A 21,564-nucleotide genomic window follows, 5' to 3' on the forward strand; every position below is an offset into this window, starting at 1 on the left:
AGAAAAAAATGTTACTTAACCACTAAAACTAAACAAATACCTCTGAAATATGTATCTAAGCATAATGCTTAGCTAGAAAAATTAACATTTAATTTAGCTTGAAAAGTAAATACACTTACCAAATTTAATATTATCTACTCTTCCAAATACACACTGGGTTCTTGCTACTGTTTTGTAACAATCCTAATTTGATTTTTTTTCCAACAGAAAACAATAATTAAATGTAGGGTTTTCCAAATGTCTGACAGCAAAGGTAGCAGCCATCTCATTCCCAACTTTTCTTCCTTTTCTTCCTGCTGCTGACCTCCCCAGGTTTTTTTGTTTGTTTGTTTTTCTTTTTTTTCTTGGTTGACTGCAAAGAAACCGAACCTGAGGTTCACATCAGCTCAGGCTCTTATACACCTGTCTAGCTGAAACTCCCATCAGGTACCAGGCACTGAGTCCAGACAATGTTGGCAGCTGTAGATGCTATTTCCAAGCTTCAGTCATGACCACAATAAATCTATTTAGAACTTCTAGAAAAGTTTCTTAATGCTTCTTCAAGTTCAAGTTTAAAAGACACTTAATACAGTCAATATTGGCAAGAGTCAAGCAAGACAGGCACTCTCCTCCACTGCTGGTAGAACTATAAATAGGTAAAATATCTTTGGAAAAGCAATCTGGCAGCATGTATCAAAAACCTACCAAACCCGTGCTTTTTAATGAGACTTTTATTTCCAGAAATCTATCCAAAAGAATTAAAACCAAAATCAAAGCTGCCATCAAATAAAAGTATGTAAGTTAAACCTTGTTACAGATGTATAAAAGCTATCTTTTTGGAATTGTTACAAAATTCAAAGACTGACCAGGGGAAAATAAAGTCTGATTAAAAATAACCTAAAAAAATTAAACTGACAGCAGCTAAATCTGCAGCTGGCAAAATTTCTTACTGATGAAAAATTGTTAGAAGAATCAAACTGTCTTACTATGATTGAGGTCTTCAAATTTCAATGTAAGCAGAAATAATGGCCACAAAAGGAAGTCAGTGGCAGTAGATGTAATTGATACGATTTGACCTGAACATCTGGTTGATGAATCAAATGTTATCCAGAGAACTACAGCTGATAAAAAACAATTAGTAAAATAAAAATGCATAAAACCTGAAACTAGTTAATATTATGATATTAATAATATGAACAGAAATTCATGAATGAATTAAACTGGCTAAATGAAGTCTGTTATAGAAAATGTTTCTTGTCAAAATTTCAAATGTTTGTATGCATAAAAACAGTATACAAATGTCCTTGTGATCAAAACTGCCTCCCCTTTATTATATTTCAAAAAATTTAAAAATCTTTTCATTTCAGGAACTATGATTCTTAACTTATTCTCCCTGCCACTGTCTTCATCAAAAGGCAGATCAGACAATAATTTATTTAGATTCAGACTTCAAAGTTTTCATACCTCTAAGTCTACAGATTAGATACATGTTAAATACTGTTTCAAGAAAAAGGATGAGAGTGTTAAAAAATATTGCCTACCAATTTTTATTCCCGAAGGACAAAACATATCCAAGATCATATCCATACTCTGCTGAAGTCCATCATTGATTAGGACTTCTGATGCCGGGATCTGGAAGAATTTGTCCTTAAAAAAAATTATAGAAGAAAAAAGGAAATTAATCTTTTTTTTTTTAAAGATTTTATTTATTTGAGAAAGGGAGAGAGAGCACTAGCAGGGGTAGGGGCAAGGGAGGGGGAGGGGGTGAAGCAGATTCCCCACTGAGCAGGGAGCCCAACAAGAGGCTCGATCCCAGGACCCTGAGATCATGACTTGAGCCAAAGGCAGATACTCAACTGACTGAGCCACCCAGGTGCCCTGGAAGTTAATCTTTTTTTAAAAGTCATAATTAATATGAAAAGTATTTAAATATTATCTAATTAAAATAATCTAGACTATTTTATTCTATCAAGATTGTAGAATTCACAGAGTTCTAGTCTGAACTCTTAAAATCTGATTTACTACTTTAATCTAAAAACAGTATTGAGATATAGATAAAAAAATCCAATTAAACTGCTCTGACTTAATGATAATAATAATAATGGTATTTAGAAAAGAGTGAGGTCTATCATTCTCTTTGTGTATAGGAAAAAATCTAGTGTTAAGTTTAAAAGAGTATAACACATGTTGTATATTTATTTATTTTTCTTTCCTCTATCAGTTTATACTATACTTTCTTGAAAGAAGGGATTTTGTTTGCTTTGTTCACTGCTATAACCCCATCATATACAACAGTACCTAGCACACAGCAGGTCTCATTAAATATTTATTCGATAAATGGACAAATGAATTGTTTAGGCGGGAGGAAAAATTCTCTCAACCTTACCCCAGATTGTTTCCCAATGTGTGCAGTAAAAAAATTCGACCTTACCACTAACAGAAATCTGGCATCTGCCCTTGGCTTCTGGAAATAATCTCTAAGCCCTTAGAATATGCTTGTTAGGAATGTCCTTGATTGTCACACTAGAGATTTAGGGTGGGGAGGTTGGGGAATGTGACATTAGCTTGATCTTCAGAGGGGCTGAAAACTGAGATCAGCCATATGGGCTGTCAACCATAACTACATGACAGAGCCCCAGTAAAAACTCTAGACACTAAGGCTCAGTGAGGCTTCCCTGGCTCTCAAAACACAATACGTGTGTACTGTGACCCAACATTATCAGGCTGGTAACACTGTCTGCTACTCCATGGGAAGAGGACAACTGGATGGTCCATGTCTGGAACTTCCTGGACTCTGCCCTATGTACCTCTTCCCTTGGATGATTTTAATTTGTATCCTTTAGGTATAATAAATCATAATAGCATTTATAACTTATAGGAAGTTACTGGGAGTCTTTCTAGTGGATTATCAAAATTTAAGGGTGGTCCTGAGAACCCCCAAACTTGGAACAGTTGTTAGAAATGAGGGAGGTTTATGGATAGCTCCCCAGCTTCACACAATATAACCACCGACCTTCCAAAGTAATTCCGTTCCCTCTAATACGGAAATGTGGAGACTTCAAAAATCTAGTGAAATGCTGCTAGACAGAAAGTGTGCTCACACCTCTGCCTTTGGCTCCTGAAGCAAAACTTCTGAAGAGTCTCTCCTCAAATGCCTATTCTTCAATTTTTCATGATGTGGATATTAAATTTAGAGTCAAATCAAAACAGGATAAATGTACAGACACCTTAATTTATGTGCTTGCATTTTATTGTTTTAAGTTGTCTTAAATCCTCTCAGTAATAAAGCAGGAATGAATAAATACATTAAAATTAAAAAAATATTTTACTTAGAAATATCTACACTACCTCTGTTACTTACAGAATCCATGAGATAAGCTTCCAATACTCCTGTTCCATCATCAAGAGTAAATGTCATTACAAACACATGTTGAAGGGGTACAATACCCAGTACTAGTGAAGGGAAAAAAGATCAAACCATATGAATCTTCTATTCCATAAAATCAAAGTAAAGTAAAAATTGTTTTATGATATTATGTTAGTTTTATTAAAATAACTTAAGATAAACAACTTATATATATGCCTTTTGTTCTCCAATAACAATATATTAAACTCATTTAGCAGATTCATTTTAGAACATTACATTATACCTATATAGGGGGAATGACTCAGGAGCATTGATGAAATAATGTAATGTATCTTTAAAAGGAGTTCGTAACTTGATAGAAAACATAAAAACTGATTCATGTACTATAATTCATTGCATGTTAGCCTCATGAAAGACAAAATTAAAATACCAGAATGTTCTAAAAAAATTTATGATTTTGTAACATGTCTCTCCCCTTTGTATTATTAATATAGGGATCACTTATTTTTTAAGATATCATCTAGTTGAATGGACAAAAATGTCAGAAGATGGGATTTCATGATTTGATGAGGAAGAAGAAATTAAAGAGATATTAAATGATATGAAAATTCATAGGTTAAAATAGTACTTTGTGTTTGGAAATGGGAGACATTTAATATGTTTATAAAATGAAATACTGTCTTTCATTTGTGGAAGCCATATTTAAAAGGACTAATTAAGGGGCAAGTAAGAAGAATACAACAGGGTATACAGAGAAATGAATTAGGGCATACAGACATGACAAAAATTGTTAATACAGAGGACTTGATTTGTAGGATTTTAAAGGTCTCCATAGGTTAAAACTGAGCTAATACCAAGAAGGGTGAATGTAAAATCTACCCCAAGGGACCACACACACAAAAAACTGCATTAAGAATGGGATGCGCAGACCATGCTGGAAAGCAGGGAGCTCAAATGAAAGGAACCTGGAATTTCACTGGACCACAAACAAAATATGAGATAGCAGTATCATATAGTTAGACTGCAAAAGAAAAAAAAAACAAAACCAAGTATACAAATAAATATCAATACAATAAAATTTTCAGGCTAGTAGAAGCAAAGTGTCCAATTTTAGAGAAATAAAGGTTTTCTTTATATTCTGAACTGGCCAACATTTGCAGCCCTATTTGCAGCTTTTAATGCCAAACTTTGAGAACATTGGTAAAATGAAATGTTTACTAAGGAGGAGAAACAAAATAGTAGGGAATGTGGGAAAATACCAAATGAAGTGAGGGTGACTAGTTGGAGAAATAAAGACTCAGTGAAGGTCTGACATACCTTCAAATGTCCAAAGCCTGTTAATCTTACAGAAGGCATGTATTCTAATTCTAGTGGAAAGAATGTGGTCCATAGTTTTGCTTCATAAGAACTACTTAAAAAATAAGGGGTATGTTGCCTTGCAATGTAATGAGTCCCCTGTCAATGACAGAGTTTTAAGCCAATGCTGGATGATCACAGTTAAAGAATATGATATAAAAAGTTTATTATTCCAGCTAAAGATGTGTGTTGGGTAAAGAGCTGTAATAGCCATCTCTAAAACTGCTTTTAATAACTGTGAACTGGAGGGATTTTTCAGAATCTGTATTTATGATTAATAATTAATACTAAAACAAATTATCGAACATTAAATTGTAACGATTAAAGATACTGGCAGATCCTGGAAGCAAGTTTTCAAACATTTTAAACTTCACTTTATACTTTTATTATAATTACCATGAATGGTTTGTTTAAGTAAAGTTTAAACTTTAGCTCAGTCCTTGCTCTGGTTTTACAATATCAACAACTGAAATAGAATCAGTGAGGTCACCTTATACTAAAACAGTTATAGTTGCAGGACACAGAAATTTGCTAACCTTCTGCCACAGAAGAAGGAATCCATGGTGTTTTATCAACCAGGGAATTTAGAGTTTTTATTGGTCTCAAAGTAGAACACTGTTTACATCTGAAATTAATGACAGAAAAAAAACCATAGGCATTTAAAAATAATTATTATAACATTTAATTGTAACTTATCTTCTCTGTTCAAACATGCACAGTTTGAAGTTAATTATTAAACAACAGTGTTGGAATTGTAAAAAAAATAAGCTTTTTACAATAGAAGCAATCAAAAAGATAGTATGGTTCAGAATAAACAACTAAGTGGAGAACAAGAGAGAGGGTCCAGATTCAGATTGTTAATTAATTTGGCTGATTTTGTTGGCAAAACGAAAAAGTTGAAAGAGACAGCTCTGAGGACTCTTTCGTTTGATGGCTCTGTGATAACAGCTAAGGTCTTAAGTAAATATAACCAATAGAAAATTATTCTCAATAAGGAAGTCGGTACTAGCAAGACTTTGAATAATATATTCAGTGAACACATATTTAGAGGTTCACAGTTTATAATGCCTAATACTATATTTATCTTTTGTAATATAAGTCAATCTGAAACTATACAATATACTAAAAATGCACATTATTTAGTATACGTATTCTGCTTTATTTATATACAAACATACTTTAAGTACAAGTAATTGTTTATTATAATAAGATTAGATGTTGATAAGAAAATATACTTGAATAAAAATATAAAAATCAATGTCCAAAAGGTTCATGCAAACTCCTTTTCATTTCTAATCTGGTGAAAAACAGAGGGTCCCTATATTAAATAGTCTCCTCTCCACCCTTCAAATACATAGATATTTCTTCTTTAACAGAAAAAGGCAATAGAATGAAGACATATTATTTCCTTAAAAATAGGCTGTGATATTAATTTTAGACATTGATAAAGCGAGTATGCAAGCTAAAAATTAAGTATACAAATTAAAATATAAGGGTAACAAGTAAAAATTAAGTACAGAATTCATTACTTCCAAATCAGTAAAAGTGGGGAAAAAGGGAAAATTAAGAACATTTTTATAAATGAATCCAATAGAAGACTAGAGGAAAAAAATAAGCTAAATAATAACAAAAAAAGGGGAAAGAGTAAAAGTGTGAGTGCAGAACAACATAAAACATAGAAATAAAAACTAAATATATCAGTAATTAACATATTTTAAACTCATCTATTAAAAAACTAAAATCTAGTCCTAATTATTTATTTATGAGACTTCCTAAAATGTAACAACAAAGAAACAGAAAGCAAACCAGCAAGAGCCTCAAAATAGACAAAGCAAATACTGACAGAATAAAAGATCACAAACATACCACCACAGAGGAACTTAAGCATACTCTCTAAGTGATTAAATAGAGAAAGTTACAAAGGAAAAAGAAGTTTTGAATATGATTGACAAGCTTGTCTAATGGACATACCTAAACACTATTAAACATTAAACACAACTATTAAAGAATACATGTTCTTTTTAAAATATAGGCAATATATACAAAATGTGAACAAACATTTTGGGATAAAGCAAAGCTAAATGAATCTCAAAGAACCATTATGAAATATATCAAGCTATTTGGTTAAAAAGTAATCTAATTAATATACAAAAAAATATAGAACCTAAAATGCGTCTGTGAAAACTTTAAAACACACAGTTAAATAATTCATGGGCCTAAGAAGAAATCATAATGAGAATTAGGAAACATTTAGAAGAGACAAAAAAAAAAAAAAAAGAACAAACACCACTACCTATCAAATCCTGGGTTAAAGCTATGGCCATTTTCTCAGGAGAAATATTATGGCCTTAAATGTAAATATTAAAAAATATACTAAAAATTAGTAAGTGAGATAAGCATTCAATTAAAAAACGTTTGAAAAAAAAAACCAAAGAAACCTAAAAAAAGTAAATGTAGAAAATAAAGATAAAAAAAGAAAAGCCAAGGAAACCTAAAAAAAAGTAAATGCAGAAAATGAAGATATGAACAATAATATAACAATAGCGAGTATCAGAACAAATCTAGTTGCTTTGGCAAAAAAGGTAAAAAAAAAAAAAGGTGCAAATAATATTAAGTGGATTCAGGAACAAAGTGGAAATTTAAAAATCATTAAAAGTCCTATAAACACTTTTAGGTCAATAAATTAATTTATATAAGAGATGAAAACTTTTCTAAAAAATTCATTAATAAAATAGATTCAAGAAATAAAAAACTGTAAGAGATGTATAACTGTTAAAGAAACTGAAGCATTAGTTTAAATTCTGTTTAAAAAGAATCAGGTCCAGAAATCTGAGTAAAGTAACTAAAACCTAAGTAAGCAAAACCTTTAAGATTTCACAAGCATTTTAATAAATATAATCATATTAATATTTTAAACATTTGTAAAATAAAAGAAACCATAAAGTTAAAAAAGTACAAGAGAGACAACAAATTTCTTGAAATGCATGCCTGTTTCTAGCTCCTAATATATTCTGATTATCTTCCAATTCCTCAGTGGCAACTAACTGTAACTTCCTGGCACAGAAACTTTGGAATTCAATCACTTAACTTTTATGAGGATACAGTTCTGAACCTTTCTCTGTACTATTATCTAAATCTTTATGAAAGAAAACAAACGAATATTAGCCCCTAGGTTAGCCTTATACTTAGCACATTGTAGGTAGTCGATACATATGCTATCAAAAGAATAAATATATACCACAAAAATCTAGTACATATAAATTGGTATCCATTGAATATATAGCAACCACTAGGATAAAATAATAAAAATTACTGCTATGCAGTTTTTAATTCTCAAAATTCCCAGATTTGAAAGCATACCCATAGTGATGTATTTTTCCTTGTATAAGGAATGGTGCTGAAAGATCAAGGACTTCCAAGTCTTCATGGCCAGATCTCACAGGAATTACACTATGAAACTTGTTTGCGAGTTTGTAGATTTCACCGAGTGTACCTCCTATTAACAAAGAATAAATAAATCCTTCAAGTAGTACAAATACAATGAAGGCAAGATCGAGTGTCTATTAAGTAATACATGACGTATAGTAAAAGACTAAGGGGACTGAAAGAAAAAGACAATGAAGGCATGAATTTAGATGATTAATACATTTATACATTTATTGTAAAATATAATAATTTGTAAACTTAGTATCCTGCCCTGATTTAAGAAACCACTGATAAAAATGCTGAGAATTAAGCAAAATACAAGGCTTGTGAAATTTTAACCATTTTCCTAAATTTTTATACAAATTGCTCTTTTATGCCAGAACACTTGGATCAAGTATTCAAACGAAAATAAAACTGAAAGGCAAAGTATAACAGGATTCTCATTATTAAATTTGCTATACACACTAATAATGTCTAGGTAAATGTAGTCTTGAGTTTGAAATAAATCTTTTACACTTTCAGGTCAACTTTATATTTAAATACAGATGCAAAGAGTTTGGATAATAATAATTCATGTAGAGTGTTTGTTCAATTTTCCTGAAAAATCCTCAATACTTCCAATTCTATGACAAAGTGGGCATTAAAAGCTGTCATGCGGGCTGAGAAGAAAGAGGATGCCCAGTGGTGCGCTACTACCAGAAGGCAGTACTCTCTCTAATCACTCAAACCTACTGTACCTTTTCTGGTGTATTTTTCACCTAGATTGGTAATTCTTCCTCTCCAAGGAAAGAGAATACGACTTATAAAAATACTTTTGTGTACTTCCTAAAATTTGTAATGTTAAACTAAATTGTGAGGGGGCGCACTTCCAGCACAGCAGAGTAAGGACGTCCAAAAATATACTCCATAAAAGGAGAAAGAACATTGGCCAAAACTGTCAAATTTGACTTTTTCGGAACTCTAGAAATTAACCAAAGTCTTGAAACAATCCAAGGAGTATTTATTCAGGAAAAGGAGATAAATCTTGGTAAGGACAGCAACTTGCCTGGGTCCTGTTCCTCTTTGCAGAACTTTGTGGAAACCACAGCTCTGCCATGTCATACTGCAGTTAGATCCTAGCTCTAATGATTAGGGTTATAATACTCAGAAATATGATAAAATAAAAATAGCTTGCATTTTGATGGAACACTTTTAAATTTTAAAGTGCTTTCAGATATATTTTCATTGACTTTCATTAAAAAGTGTTATTACGCTGGATATACTTATTTACTTAATATATATTTACTGAGAACCAGTTGAATGCCTGTTGTCCTACCCTAGGTGCTGAAGATATATAGATTAAAATAAACATGTATCCTGCACTTTAGGGCAGTTACATTCTAATAAGCAAACAAGTCTATAAACAGACAGATATAATGCAAATATAATACAAGAAGAAAAGTGATCTACTGAAAGTTCATATGCTATGCAATAAGAACCACTCAAATCTGCCTGGTGAATCAGAAGACTGCTTGGTATGTGTAGATGCTCATTAAATATTTCACATGAATTGCTGAGTAAAGGGAATTAATGAGTTACTTATGAACATGTACTAGAGCAAAAATTCTCAGAATAGCAACGGAATGGCAAAGAGGCACAGAGAAATATCCTGGGTTTAGGATAGATATTTCTGCCACCAGTTTGATATGGCTGGAGGGTGGAATGAGAATTGAGAAATTGTAGGAGATGAGACTGAAAGTTTGTGGGATGAGTGGTAACTAAAGATAGGATCAGGAGCTAAAGGTACTTCTTCAAGCTTCTTTTGAACCCTTAAGTTTAACTTGACTTCAGCACAGAACTGTGGGAGGCCGTGTGACATAGGAAAACCCTATACTTGATATCCTCTTAGCTGGCCCTACAAGGACAGTTCTTACAGAACCTGATAGGTCCAGGGCTTTATTTTATTTTTAGGGCATACAAATAGTCTTACTCCATTTTTTGTGTATGCATGTGTCTGCGTGTTTTGTTTTTATATCCATTTCCTGGTAGAGATTAAAATATTGCTAATGGAATAAGATACCACATTTTACTCACCAAGGTGGACAAATTTTCTTAAGTGCTAGTATATGATAATGAGGATGGGAGAACAGATAATCTCATATGCTACTAAAGCATATGAATACTCTGACAGCTTTATTGGAAAGTAATTGGGCGACATTTACTTAATTCCTTGTGCCCCCCTAACTACACTTCATCCAGAGGGAAGATAAAGTTCACTGTAGAGTTACTATGTCAAAAAAAAAAAAAAAAAAAACCAGGGAACAATTTCAGTTCCACTTCTACCTGTACTGGGAAAGACCTACAACTTCTCTATGATTCAGTTTTCTCATGTATAAAAAACAGCTTATAATAGTACTAACTGAATAGGATTACTGTGATGATTAAATACATAGAAATTAAAATCATTTCTGATAAATCATAAATGTGTTAAAATAAAAGATGTTCATGAAAATAATACCAATGGTAATATTCATGTGTATTCATATACATATGTGTATATATATACACACATACACTAAAACAATTACTTATTACTTTTATAAACAGAAAAATGTGGGTAATAAAAATGATCATAATCTACTGTAATAAAGATCAGTTCATTTACAAAATGAAACTAAAGATTTCTCTGCAAATTAAAGATGATGTTCTACTTTTATTATGGAATGTTCTCAAGGAAGAAAAGTCTCAAGGAAAATAATGAAACTTTAAATTTGGCATGGGAAAAAATATGTGGTATATATATATATATATGAGATAAACATCAGATTAAAATTAGACAAAAGTGGAAAGGAAATGCAAAAATAAATATGACTCAGTTTCATTCTTTTAAGACATATGTCGAGTTATCTTCACTTGTTTCAGGGGTCCCTTCCTTGACTTACATTATCAATAGATGACTTTCATTCTACTTTTATGGAACAACAGTGACATCCAGAGGCCAAGACAGCAGCAACTGTACCTGACAATCAAGCATCCTCTTGATTAATACTCAGCTCCACAATGAGCTTAAATCTCATTAAGATTTATATCCAAAATCCAAGATGGACAAATGCAAACACTTGAGTTCAATGTATAACTTCAAAATGTCATTCAGATTAATTTATGTATGTGTATATGTATATATTTAAATTTACCTGTTATATACAATATACTCCATTTTATGGAAGGTAAAATAACATTTTGACTTTGTATGTCCTAGGTTGCCCCTAAAATATATTTAACAATCATTAATCAGAGAAAGACATAAGCAAAAGCTGTATTCTAGTAAAACAGTAACTAAAATACCTTCTATCAAAATCAGACAGTCATTTGAAAGTGGAAGAATACCATTATTTTTTACAAAATGAACAGCAACTTTTCGTTCTCCTTGATCTGTAGTGGTCCACATTTTCGAATCATATAATGATGTATTTTGTAGTTTAATATCTGGGGTTTTACTTGCACCCTCTTGTAAAATTGTATCCAAATCACCCTCATGCGGAACTTCTTGCCTAAAATCATCGACAATGAAATATAAAACAATTGGTATAAGCTTAGAAAATCAAATTTAACAAATTACCCAATTTAAAAAAATTGTTTATATGCTGATGAGCCAGCTACTTATTTTAAAATATGGAGATAGTTCACTTTGCAGATTAAATGACTCTTATTCAACAAAAATGGTATTTGATGATACTTCATGACTAAGTAGATCCATATCATAATTATATTAACTGCCACGAATTTCCTTATCTGGTTTTGTGATACCAAGGATCTTATAACTATTTCTAGCACCAATTAATTCTCCTCTTGTATAGAATGTTAAACTTCTCTGTGGGGGAAAAAAGCTGCCCACTCAATATCCACTTACCACCTAAGTAATCCCCCTTTCATAGGGGACCTAATTTACAAATCAACATTCTCTTCGATTACTTTTAACTTAGAATAATAATTTTAAAAATCACCTGGTAAAGTATGTATACAATAGAAATGGCATCTGGAATCAAAAGGTCTATGTCCTTATTCTGGTTCAGTCCCCAACCAGCTGTGTAACTTTAGGTAACACCTCTTAACCTTTCTGAGATGATTTTATTTGTTTAAAAAAAGTGCTCAGAGAGGATGGCTTTGTTTGGCAAAGCTATATGACTTAAGAGAATTTGACAAACTGTAATTTATTTATTTATTTTTTTAAAGATTTTATTTATTTATTTGAGAGAGAGAGAGAGAGAGAGAGAAACAGCATGAGAGGGGAGAAGGTCAGAGGGAGAAGCAGGCTCCCCGCTGAGCCGGGAGCCTGATGTGGGACTTGATCCCAGGACTCCGGGATCATGACCTGAGCCGAAGGCAGTCGCTTAATCAACTGAGCCACCCAGGCGCCCAACAACTGTAATTTAATAATACTTCAGCAAGTACCTAAAATCTGTATTTATATTTTAATTCCAACTACTATTTTAAGCTCAAATGGGTAGCAGATGGTCCCCCATTTTATTTAAGGTTTGACGATCAAAAATCTCTACAAACAGTATTATACTTAGATTTTGGAGGGCAAAATATACATATATTAGTATTAGTGTATACACAGATGTGCACACACAAATAAGTACTTTAAAATGGAAATGTACTTTATTTACACATTATATATTTATAGGAAAGACAAACTATATAAAAAAGGAAAAGATTAAAAATAATTTCAGAATATGTCTTGAGCTAATAAGTACATAGTCATTCTAATGTCTTATAAATTTATTTATATATGTAATAATTGATGTTTGGAATAAAGTCTGATGCACTGAGAATTCTCAATGATTAATAAAAACTTAAATTATATTTACTGTATCATAAGACAGAAATATTGCCAACAAGGCTTTCTCTATCACTTACTTAGAAATTTCATCCAGGGGCACCTGGGTGGCTCAGATGGTTAAGCATCTGCCATCGGCTCAGGTCATGAAATCCAGGTCCTGGGATCGAGCCCCACATTGGTCTCCCGGCTCAGCGGGGAGTCTGCTTCTTCCTCTCCCCCTGTGTGTGCTCTCTCTACCTTGCTCTTTCTCTCAAATGAATAAATAAAATCTTAAAAAAAAAATTTCATCTAACCAGAATTCTCTATTTAAAAATTTTAGTTATTAAAGGTTAAGAAGTTTTTTTGTGAAGAGAAAGTCTCCCCAAATATATATATATTTTAAGATTTTATTTATTTACTTGAGAGAGAAAGAGGGAGAAGCAGACCCCCCCGCTGAGCAGAGAGCCCAACATAGGACTCGATCCCAAGACCCTGAGATTATGACCTGAGCCGAAGGCAGACACTTAACCGACTGAGCCACCCAGGCGTCCCTCCTCAAATATTTTTATAGTTTATTACTTGTTTGCATGTATCAGAGCTACTAAATTGAATTTCAGATTGCAAAAAAGCACCTACTTATCATTACTAAGAAATATCAGAACGATTTCCTAAGATTTTAGTATTTTCTCTTAAAAACATTACCGCTAGAGCACTGGGTGTTATACACAAACAATGAATCATGGAACACTACCATCAAAAACTAATGATGTAATGTATAGTGATTAACATAATAAAATAAAAAAAAAGCTACCACTGTTTCAAAATACAATATATAAAGTCATAATTTACTCATTGCCAGGACTTAAACTGATATATATGAAAACGTATATTCATAAACATTATGAAATAGAAACTTCTGTTTTATTATGGAAAATACTTACAGTGCATGACATTTGGGACAATGAAGTTTAACAGACTGAAAGAGTATTCTGGGCTTAAATGACCTTAATTTTGCTCGAATACGATACTGTTGAGGAGCTTTTTGTTTCAAAATAGCACATATTGGGGTTTTCTCCAAATACTGATGATCTGTAAGTACTAAAAAGAATTTTTAGATTAGAATAATCTGTAAGAATAATAAGAATATTCATAATATGAACTCCCCCAAACCAGATACAGAATTGAATTATTTAAGTTATACTGTCAGCTTTGTTAATATTTTGCCACATTTTTCATCATCATGTCTTTAGCTCTCTCTCCATATATATCTCCTTACAGATTCATATATATGAATCACTTGAGAATAATTTCCAGATATCATGCTCCTTTATCCCTAAATATTTCAGTGTGTATTTCACAAGAAATTTCATTGACCTATTACAGTGCAATTTTCAACTTCAGAACCTGTAATATTGATGTAAAATTATCATTGAATCAATAGACATTATTCAAATTTCTCCAACTGTCCCGCCCCCCATAATGTTCTTATTCAGAATTTTATTTTCAGGTCCAGAATCCAATCCTGAACCATGTATTGCATTTATTTTTCCTGTCTCTTTGGACTCCTTTAATGTAGAATGGTCCCTCAGCTTTTCTTCATCTTTCATGACATTGATAATATTTGAGGAGTAGAGGCCATTTATTTGGGTGTGTCTGGTTCTGCTCATGATCAGATACAGATCATGCATTTTTGGCAGTATGCTATACAATAAGTGATACAATTGTCTTTCTCTGTATCATATTAAGAGGCATATATGTAATCAGTGTTTTCACTCCTGGGAATGGTAACTGCTCAGTTGGTTATGGTGGTACTCAACAGGTCTCTCCACTATAACTTTATTATTTTCCCCTTTATAATAAGAAAGTACTTGGAGAAATATAAATATCCCACTCCTCAGTAAACATTTAGGATCCTGATAGTTTAGGACCTACTGATGATTTACAACTAAATCAATTATTATTATCATGGTTGCAAAATGATTTTATTCCTTAACTTCATCATTCCTTCTACATTTACTAGCCATTATTCTATTGTAACTGAGAGCTTTCCATTTAATCTCATTTATTTATTCATTCATTTGTTATTTTATTTACTACCCACATGGACCAATGGATTCCTACTTTAGTCAGTTTTATTCCATTGCTAGTATTTTTTATTTTGATGCTCAAATTGTATCAAATTTGACATGCTCCATTATTAACTGAGAACTTCTTTACCTTCTGGCACAAGATGTTCCAGACTCCTCTTGTAATTCTCCTGTTCCAATCCTGGAGTCTGCTATTTCTATAAGCAGCCCTGACTCCTTTTAAGGGGGAATACTATTAATAAGCCAAGATTTGTGCACCAGGTGCATTCATTGCTACTGGGCCGTGCCATTATTTCAAAGCCCTTTAAATGGACAGAGATAGGGTATATATGCACACATGTTCATACCTACAGTTACACACATGCACCTATACATGTATGAATATGTATTTGAATGAATACATGTATACAAAGACCTATCTGCATCTACTGTATCTGTCTATAAAACCATGAGTACACACTGACACTTCCTATTCCAATACCACCACCACAAGCTTCTTTCTTCGAGCTTTCCCCCATTTCATAATTATATGTTCTTTCTCAAATAATGAGAAACTCATATTTTTATAAGACTATATTACAGAATTTATTCATTTAATAGACTTGTGCTTAAAAATATTTTTTCTTAAATTTTTTTATCTTACCTGAAGTAACAGAAAGAGGGCATCTGACAGATTTACTATCATTGCTAACATTAAAGTTTTGGGGTATATTGTAAGGAGCTCCTTTATGGGCACACAGCTAAGAGCACAGCGTGAACAGATAAAAATTATGTCATATAAGATATTTTATGTTCTCAAAATAAGCCCCATTGCACTGTTAAATAGAATATGTTTTATAAATCTTACATATATGTGACTTAATTATATAGTCTATGTAAAAACATGTATCTTTCTGGGTTCCATTTTATGCCACTTAGGATGAGGGAGGGAAATAAAATATAAATAGGGCTATATTTTTGCTCTCATGGATATATGCTCTCAAAATTAGATAGGAACAAATTAGTTGGTAACGACAGACTTTATTATGCACACTATTACACCCACATTTCAAAAATGAAACATGGTCTTACTTGTAGCTGATAGTTGCTGACATCTTTCTACCTCATATAGTGATACTGATCCAGAGCCTACAGGAAGAAGGGAAGAAGAATTATACGGTTTTAAAATCCATTAAGAATCCCATGTGGCATTGAAAACTATAAAACATTGCTGACAGGAACTGAAGAAAATCTAAATAAGAGTAAATTTACTATGCTCACGGACTGGAAGGTTCAAAACTGTTAAGAAATCAATTCTCCCCAAATTGATCTGTAGATTCAATACAATCCTAACCAAAATTGAGGAGGCTTTATTGCAGAAAAAGACGAGATTCTATCACTTAAGTGAATATGTGAAGAACCTAGAATATAAAATATAATCCTGAAAAAGGAACAAAACTGGAGGCTTTATACTACTTGACTTCAAGACTTATTATAAAGCTATAATAATCAAGGCAATATGATACTGGCATAAAGACTGACAAACCTATCAACAGAATTATAAAAAAAGCCTAGAAATAAACCTGCATTTCATTTTTGATAAAGGTGGCAAAGCAATCCAAAGGGAGAGCAAAACTCTGGTACTGCAACAACTGGAAATTAGTATGAGGAAAAAAAATGCTTACTTCACACAATACTACTAAGTATTTCTGGCTGGAAAGCCCAGAAATAAATCCACATTTATACCCACTTGGTTTTTGACAGACACCCAAGTCATCTTACAGAAAGGAAACTAATGGTGCTTCAATGACTAGAAATTCATACTGAAAAAAATGTCTACCTCATACCATACTACTAGGAATTAAAAAGGAACGACTAATATATGCAATATGGATGAATTTCAAAAGCATATAGTACATAAAAGAGTACATAATATATTATTCCATTTATTTGAAGTTCTGGAAGAGGCACAATTATCTACGGTGGAAAAAATCAGAATTTATGGGGCTGGAGTGCAGGTCAGGATTGACTGGGAAGGAGCATGAGGGAACCTCCTTCAACAAGGGTGATGTTTTAGGTTTTTAAAGGGATCTAAGTTACACGGGTTTACATATTAGCCAAAGCACATGGAATGGTACACTTAACTTGTCCATTTCACTGCATATAACTTTACACAAAAATTTAAAAAATCCTCAACAAATATTGAATTCTAGTTAATGATATTCATTCTGAAGTATTTAGGAGGTGTATTTATGTCTGCAACTTACTTTGAAATATATCAAAATATAAGATGGGCTGATGGAGTAAAAGACAGAGAGAAGTATATGACAGCAAAGAGAATCCAGGTAGTAGGTATATGAGTGTTCATTATACAACTGTTTCAATTTTTCTGTATGTTTGAAAATTTTTATTATTTTGGAAAAAACATATTGTAAAAGAAACAAAGGGAGAAGTAGATAAGATAATAAACTTACTAAATTGAATAGGATGACTTGATGAACACTTAACATAGGATTTTACTTTAACAAGAAAGTAGAAGTAGTGAATATAGTAATAAGTTTTAATGGTGCTTTCTAAAATGAAGAATTTGAGACTAAAAAAGTATCCATATTTTGCAATTACTTTAGCTGACATTCTATTACATACAGTAGTATAGTATGTTTTTATAATTTATTTTATGTGGCATCATATACAAACATATGAAACTGCCCTTCTTCCTCAACATCACTAATAAATGGCATAAGAATCCATGACAAGAGAACCTGAATGGACAACTTAAGCTGGCAAAGTATAATTTCAATGAATCTGATTACTTAATATCAGCCATTCTGCATTAAGTGAAAACAATGGCAATAAAAGCAGTCAAATGAAAAGAAAATCAGTGTAAAACTTATACATGGTCTCCCACAAACTGATATAAAAAAAAAAGGTTAAAAAATCCAGCAGAAAATCAGGTAAAGGGTAAGAACAGACAATTCAAAGAAGAGGAGGTAAAAAGGGTTGATAAATATATAATATTTTCAGGTTTCCAAGTACTCAAGGAAACTAAGTAAGGTATCACTTTATACCTGCCAAACTGTCAAAATTTACACATAGTGGTAACCTCCAATACCACTCAGAGTGTGAGGAAAGGACATTTTCCTACACTGCTATTTGCCTATGAATCCTAGGACATTCTGTCATATAATCTGATAGCATCTATTAAAATAAAAGATGTGCTTACGCTTTGATTTATCAACCCCTCCTTTAGGAGTTTATTTTAGAGAAAAAGCAGGAATGTACAATTGTTCAAGGATGGTTTTTAAAGCATTATTTGTTAAGAGCAAACAACTGGAAACAACCTGAATGTCTATCAGATGGAAAATAGCTGGATTTATAATGTTAGATTCACATTATAAAATATTGTGTACTATTAAAAGAATGAGTTTGAGTAACATGGATTAGGCCATAAAGGTCTATGATCCACTGATAAAGAAAGCAACCGTATAGTATAGTCCCATTTTGTAAATTTAAGTAGGCTCCATGCCCACCATGGAGCCCAACGCAGGGCTTGAACTCACAACCCTGAGATCAAGGCCTGAGCTGAAATCAAGAGTTGGACATTCAACCAACTGAGCTACACAAGCGCTCCATTTTGATAAATATTTTAAACAGACGGGAAAGTCAGGTCTGTCTATGTATAGGTATATATATTTGTATAAACATGAAAGTGTTGAAACCACACTAAATTTAACATTACCTCAGGAGTGGGCACAAGGACATGGGGAAGCTGTGTAACTTGATACCATGACATGTATTAACTTTATAATTTAAAAACAATTTAAAAATCTTTGTAAAAGGAGAAAAGAGACTTCAAAAAGTATAATTACAAATTATGCTGTCCACAAATGACTGTCAAAAATTGAAGTAAATTGGCCTGCTAATGGTAGTTTAAGTAATCACAGCTCAGACTAAAATGACATCACCAAGGTGCTAGGAAATGTGGAGAGTTTTAAGGCAGAGAGAATAAAGAAATAAACTTAAAATATGTAAAAAAAAAAATCAAATAAACTGTACTTGAATCTGACTGACTTTGCTATTAGTTAATAGCTAATAATCTGGGTGAATTACATGACCCCTATCACTCAAAGCCTCAGTTTCCTTTCTGTAAAAGGGACAAAATAATTTCAACCTCAAAGGAGTGCTGTTAGGATTAGGCACTTAGTACCTAAACCAAGCAATACATGTTAATTTTAATGCTTATCATTACTGGTATAGAAAGAGAAAATACTCTTAAAATAGCTTATATCATAAGGGAAGGAGTTACACTGAAAAAATAACTATGGGATAAAAGCATGACATAGATTCTAGGCCCCAGAAAGTACCAGCAGATGTTAAAGCAAAATGGTAAAGGAGAAAATTTGTAAGATTTAAATTTAGATTTGAATAGTCACCTATTCAGGCAGGCAATAATATAAATACAGAACTAAGTGTTTAAGATCTTATAACTAGGAACTTGATGAACTTGATAAAGACTGGGAATCAGGTATATTTCTAAAATATGTATGATCAAAAAATAATCTAGCTCTTTGAAATAAAGCAACAAAAACAACCATTGTTCATTTTAGAAACTGACAAGCAAAGTGGTTGCCTAGGAAATACAGAATTTTAATGAATATATACACATACACACATGTATACATATATACACACAATGTAAACATACATGCATAAATACTAAATATATCACAAATCAAGTAATCCCTACCATTCCAATTTGAAAATGCAATTATACAATTCAGGGAGAAATAATGTTTACCTTTATATAGGACACATAGATTTAGCCTGTTCCTTTACAATGAATATGGATTTAACAAAAAAAGAGAGGCAGAGATGGAAGATATTAAAAAAGAGAACTAATACTGATAAAGCCATTTCAGTTAGCAAAGACTAAATTGTTAACATTAAAAACTGTCCTTACTTGAAAGAGTCCGAAAGCTGTCCTCATGATCTGAATGACATATACCATCAAAACACTGATTGGCTGTCAAATCGGCAGATTCTAAAACCCTATAATTGAAAGAATGTAATTTCAAATCTAATTGCACAAAACAAAGTCAGTATGATCAGTTTAGTTCTATCCTTAGAAACCAAGAAATCACTGAAATTGTATAAAAATTATGTTGTGTGTGTAATGGCTCTTCTCAGATGGTCTCGGAGTTCTAAGGTACCCCAAATTTAAAAAACCAGATTCTAGAAAGATATGAGTAAAACAGTAGGACAATGAAATGCTGCAAACAAAAATAAACTGGGAATTTAATGATGGCATTCTGTCAGAACAATCTCATTCTAGTCCAAAAGTGAAATACTATGCTCTATGTAAGTGGATTCCAGAGTCCAAAAGTGAAATACTATGCTCTATATAAGACAATATGAGGAATAAAGAAGTAAAACTGATACAAGATTATTAAAATAGCTTATTTAATTGGTTTTAAAAGTCATGCTGATTTCAATATATTAAAACGTAAAAATATTATTTCATTTCAACTTACTGAATGGGTTTATTTTCTAGGGCTCTTTGAAGATATGCAGAAGATTTATTTTTACGTCTTTAGATTACTGGTGAAAAAGTTTCTGTACACAGTGAGCCCTGGAGACACTTCACAAAAAAGAGAACTGCCTATGTAGCAGGACTTAAGGTTCTATTCACTTTCTGGGCACATCTAAAAATTTTTAAAATATGATACGCCAAAACACTTCTGTTACGTATTTTATCAGTCACAGGCACTTTAAAGAGGTATTTTTTCAGGATTAAGTATGTTTGGAATTCTAGATATGTATCAAGTTTTCCAAACTCTAGCTAAACTCCAGGTTCAACTGTTTGTTGGTGTACTTGGGAGATGCGCCAAATGGCGGAAGAAGAGCAGGAGCACAGAGTAGACCTAAGTGCACAACTATGGGAAACCTCAGACTACACCCCTAGCTCTGCTACTATTTACCTACTTGAACCTACAGTCGTTTGATTTGTTTCATCTATTTAAACAAATGGATAGTTGGCACAGGTTATGAAGATCAATTACAAAGAGTTTACTGGATCCATCCACCCCAGTCCAGAACAATAGTTATCTTGGAAATCGGCTTAATTAATACCTTATTTACAATTTTTAAATAGGCATATAATTTGCTTACTTTTTCAGTTGATCCACATCAGAGTTACTTTCTGGCAAGACTCTGATTCCCCGGCCGTAACTGGTACCCCCATGGAGATGAAACTCTAGAGCTAACAATGTTGCCTGGTTCTCCGAATTCACTGACTGAAGTTTCGTATGGAGGCTATAAATTCTAAGAAAGCTTCCAACCTAAAAATATATTATTTATTATTTAGAAAATGAAGAAAAATCAAACAATTTCTGATACATAAAATACTTAAGCAATATAGGGCATAAGACCAACAATCAGGGGTGCTGACTAATCAGAAAGGATCCTGGTATGTTTTACTGGTGTGTACTGGGCATCAGCCCAAAGGACACTATATCAAAACCAAAACATGTGTTTTTGTGTGTGCACACGTGTGTATACATATAAATGTA

At 32.3% G+C, this 21,564-nt stretch overlaps 1 protein-coding gene across 7 annotated transcripts in view; it reads right to left on the minus strand.

Annotated features, from left to right (window-relative positions):
* Positions 1 to 21,564, minus strand: part of POT1 (protection of telomeres 1) — an 82,745-nt gene that overhangs the window by 5,903 nt on the left and 55,278 nt on the right. For 4 of the 7 annotated variants that reach the window (XM_027574062.2, XM_027574066.2, XM_027574061.2 and 1 more), the window contains exons 11-20: positions 21,164 to 21,333; positions 19,956 to 20,044; positions 16,088 to 16,144; positions 13,871 to 14,027; positions 11,453 to 11,658; positions 8,063 to 8,198; positions 5,239 to 5,327; positions 3,341 to 3,432; positions 1,521 to 1,626; positions 966 to 1,100 (exon numbers count right to left, since the gene is read on the minus strand). In XM_027574062.2, the coding sequence (XP_027429863.1) occupies positions 966 to 1,100; positions 1,521 to 1,626; positions 3,341 to 3,432; positions 5,239 to 5,327; positions 8,063 to 8,198; positions 11,453 to 11,658; positions 13,871 to 14,027; positions 16,088 to 16,144; positions 19,956 to 20,044; positions 21,164 to 21,333 (1,237 nt within the window). Of the gene's footprint in view, positions 1 to 119; positions 353 to 965; positions 1,101 to 1,520; positions 1,627 to 3,340; positions 3,433 to 5,238; positions 5,328 to 8,062; positions 8,199 to 11,452; positions 11,659 to 13,870; positions 14,028 to 16,087; positions 16,145 to 19,955; positions 20,045 to 21,163; positions 21,334 to 21,564 lie in introns of all 7 variants that reach the window. The other 3 variants (XM_027574067.2, XM_027574068.2, XM_027574065.2) reach the window with 2 other exon arrangements.

Source organism: Zalophus californianus, chromosome 12, assembly GCF_009762305.2.
Source record: "Zalophus californianus isolate mZalCal1 chromosome 12, mZalCal1.pri.v2, whole genome shotgun sequence".
Taxonomy (NCBI): domain Eukaryota; kingdom Metazoa; phylum Chordata; class Mammalia; order Carnivora; family Otariidae; genus Zalophus; species Zalophus californianus.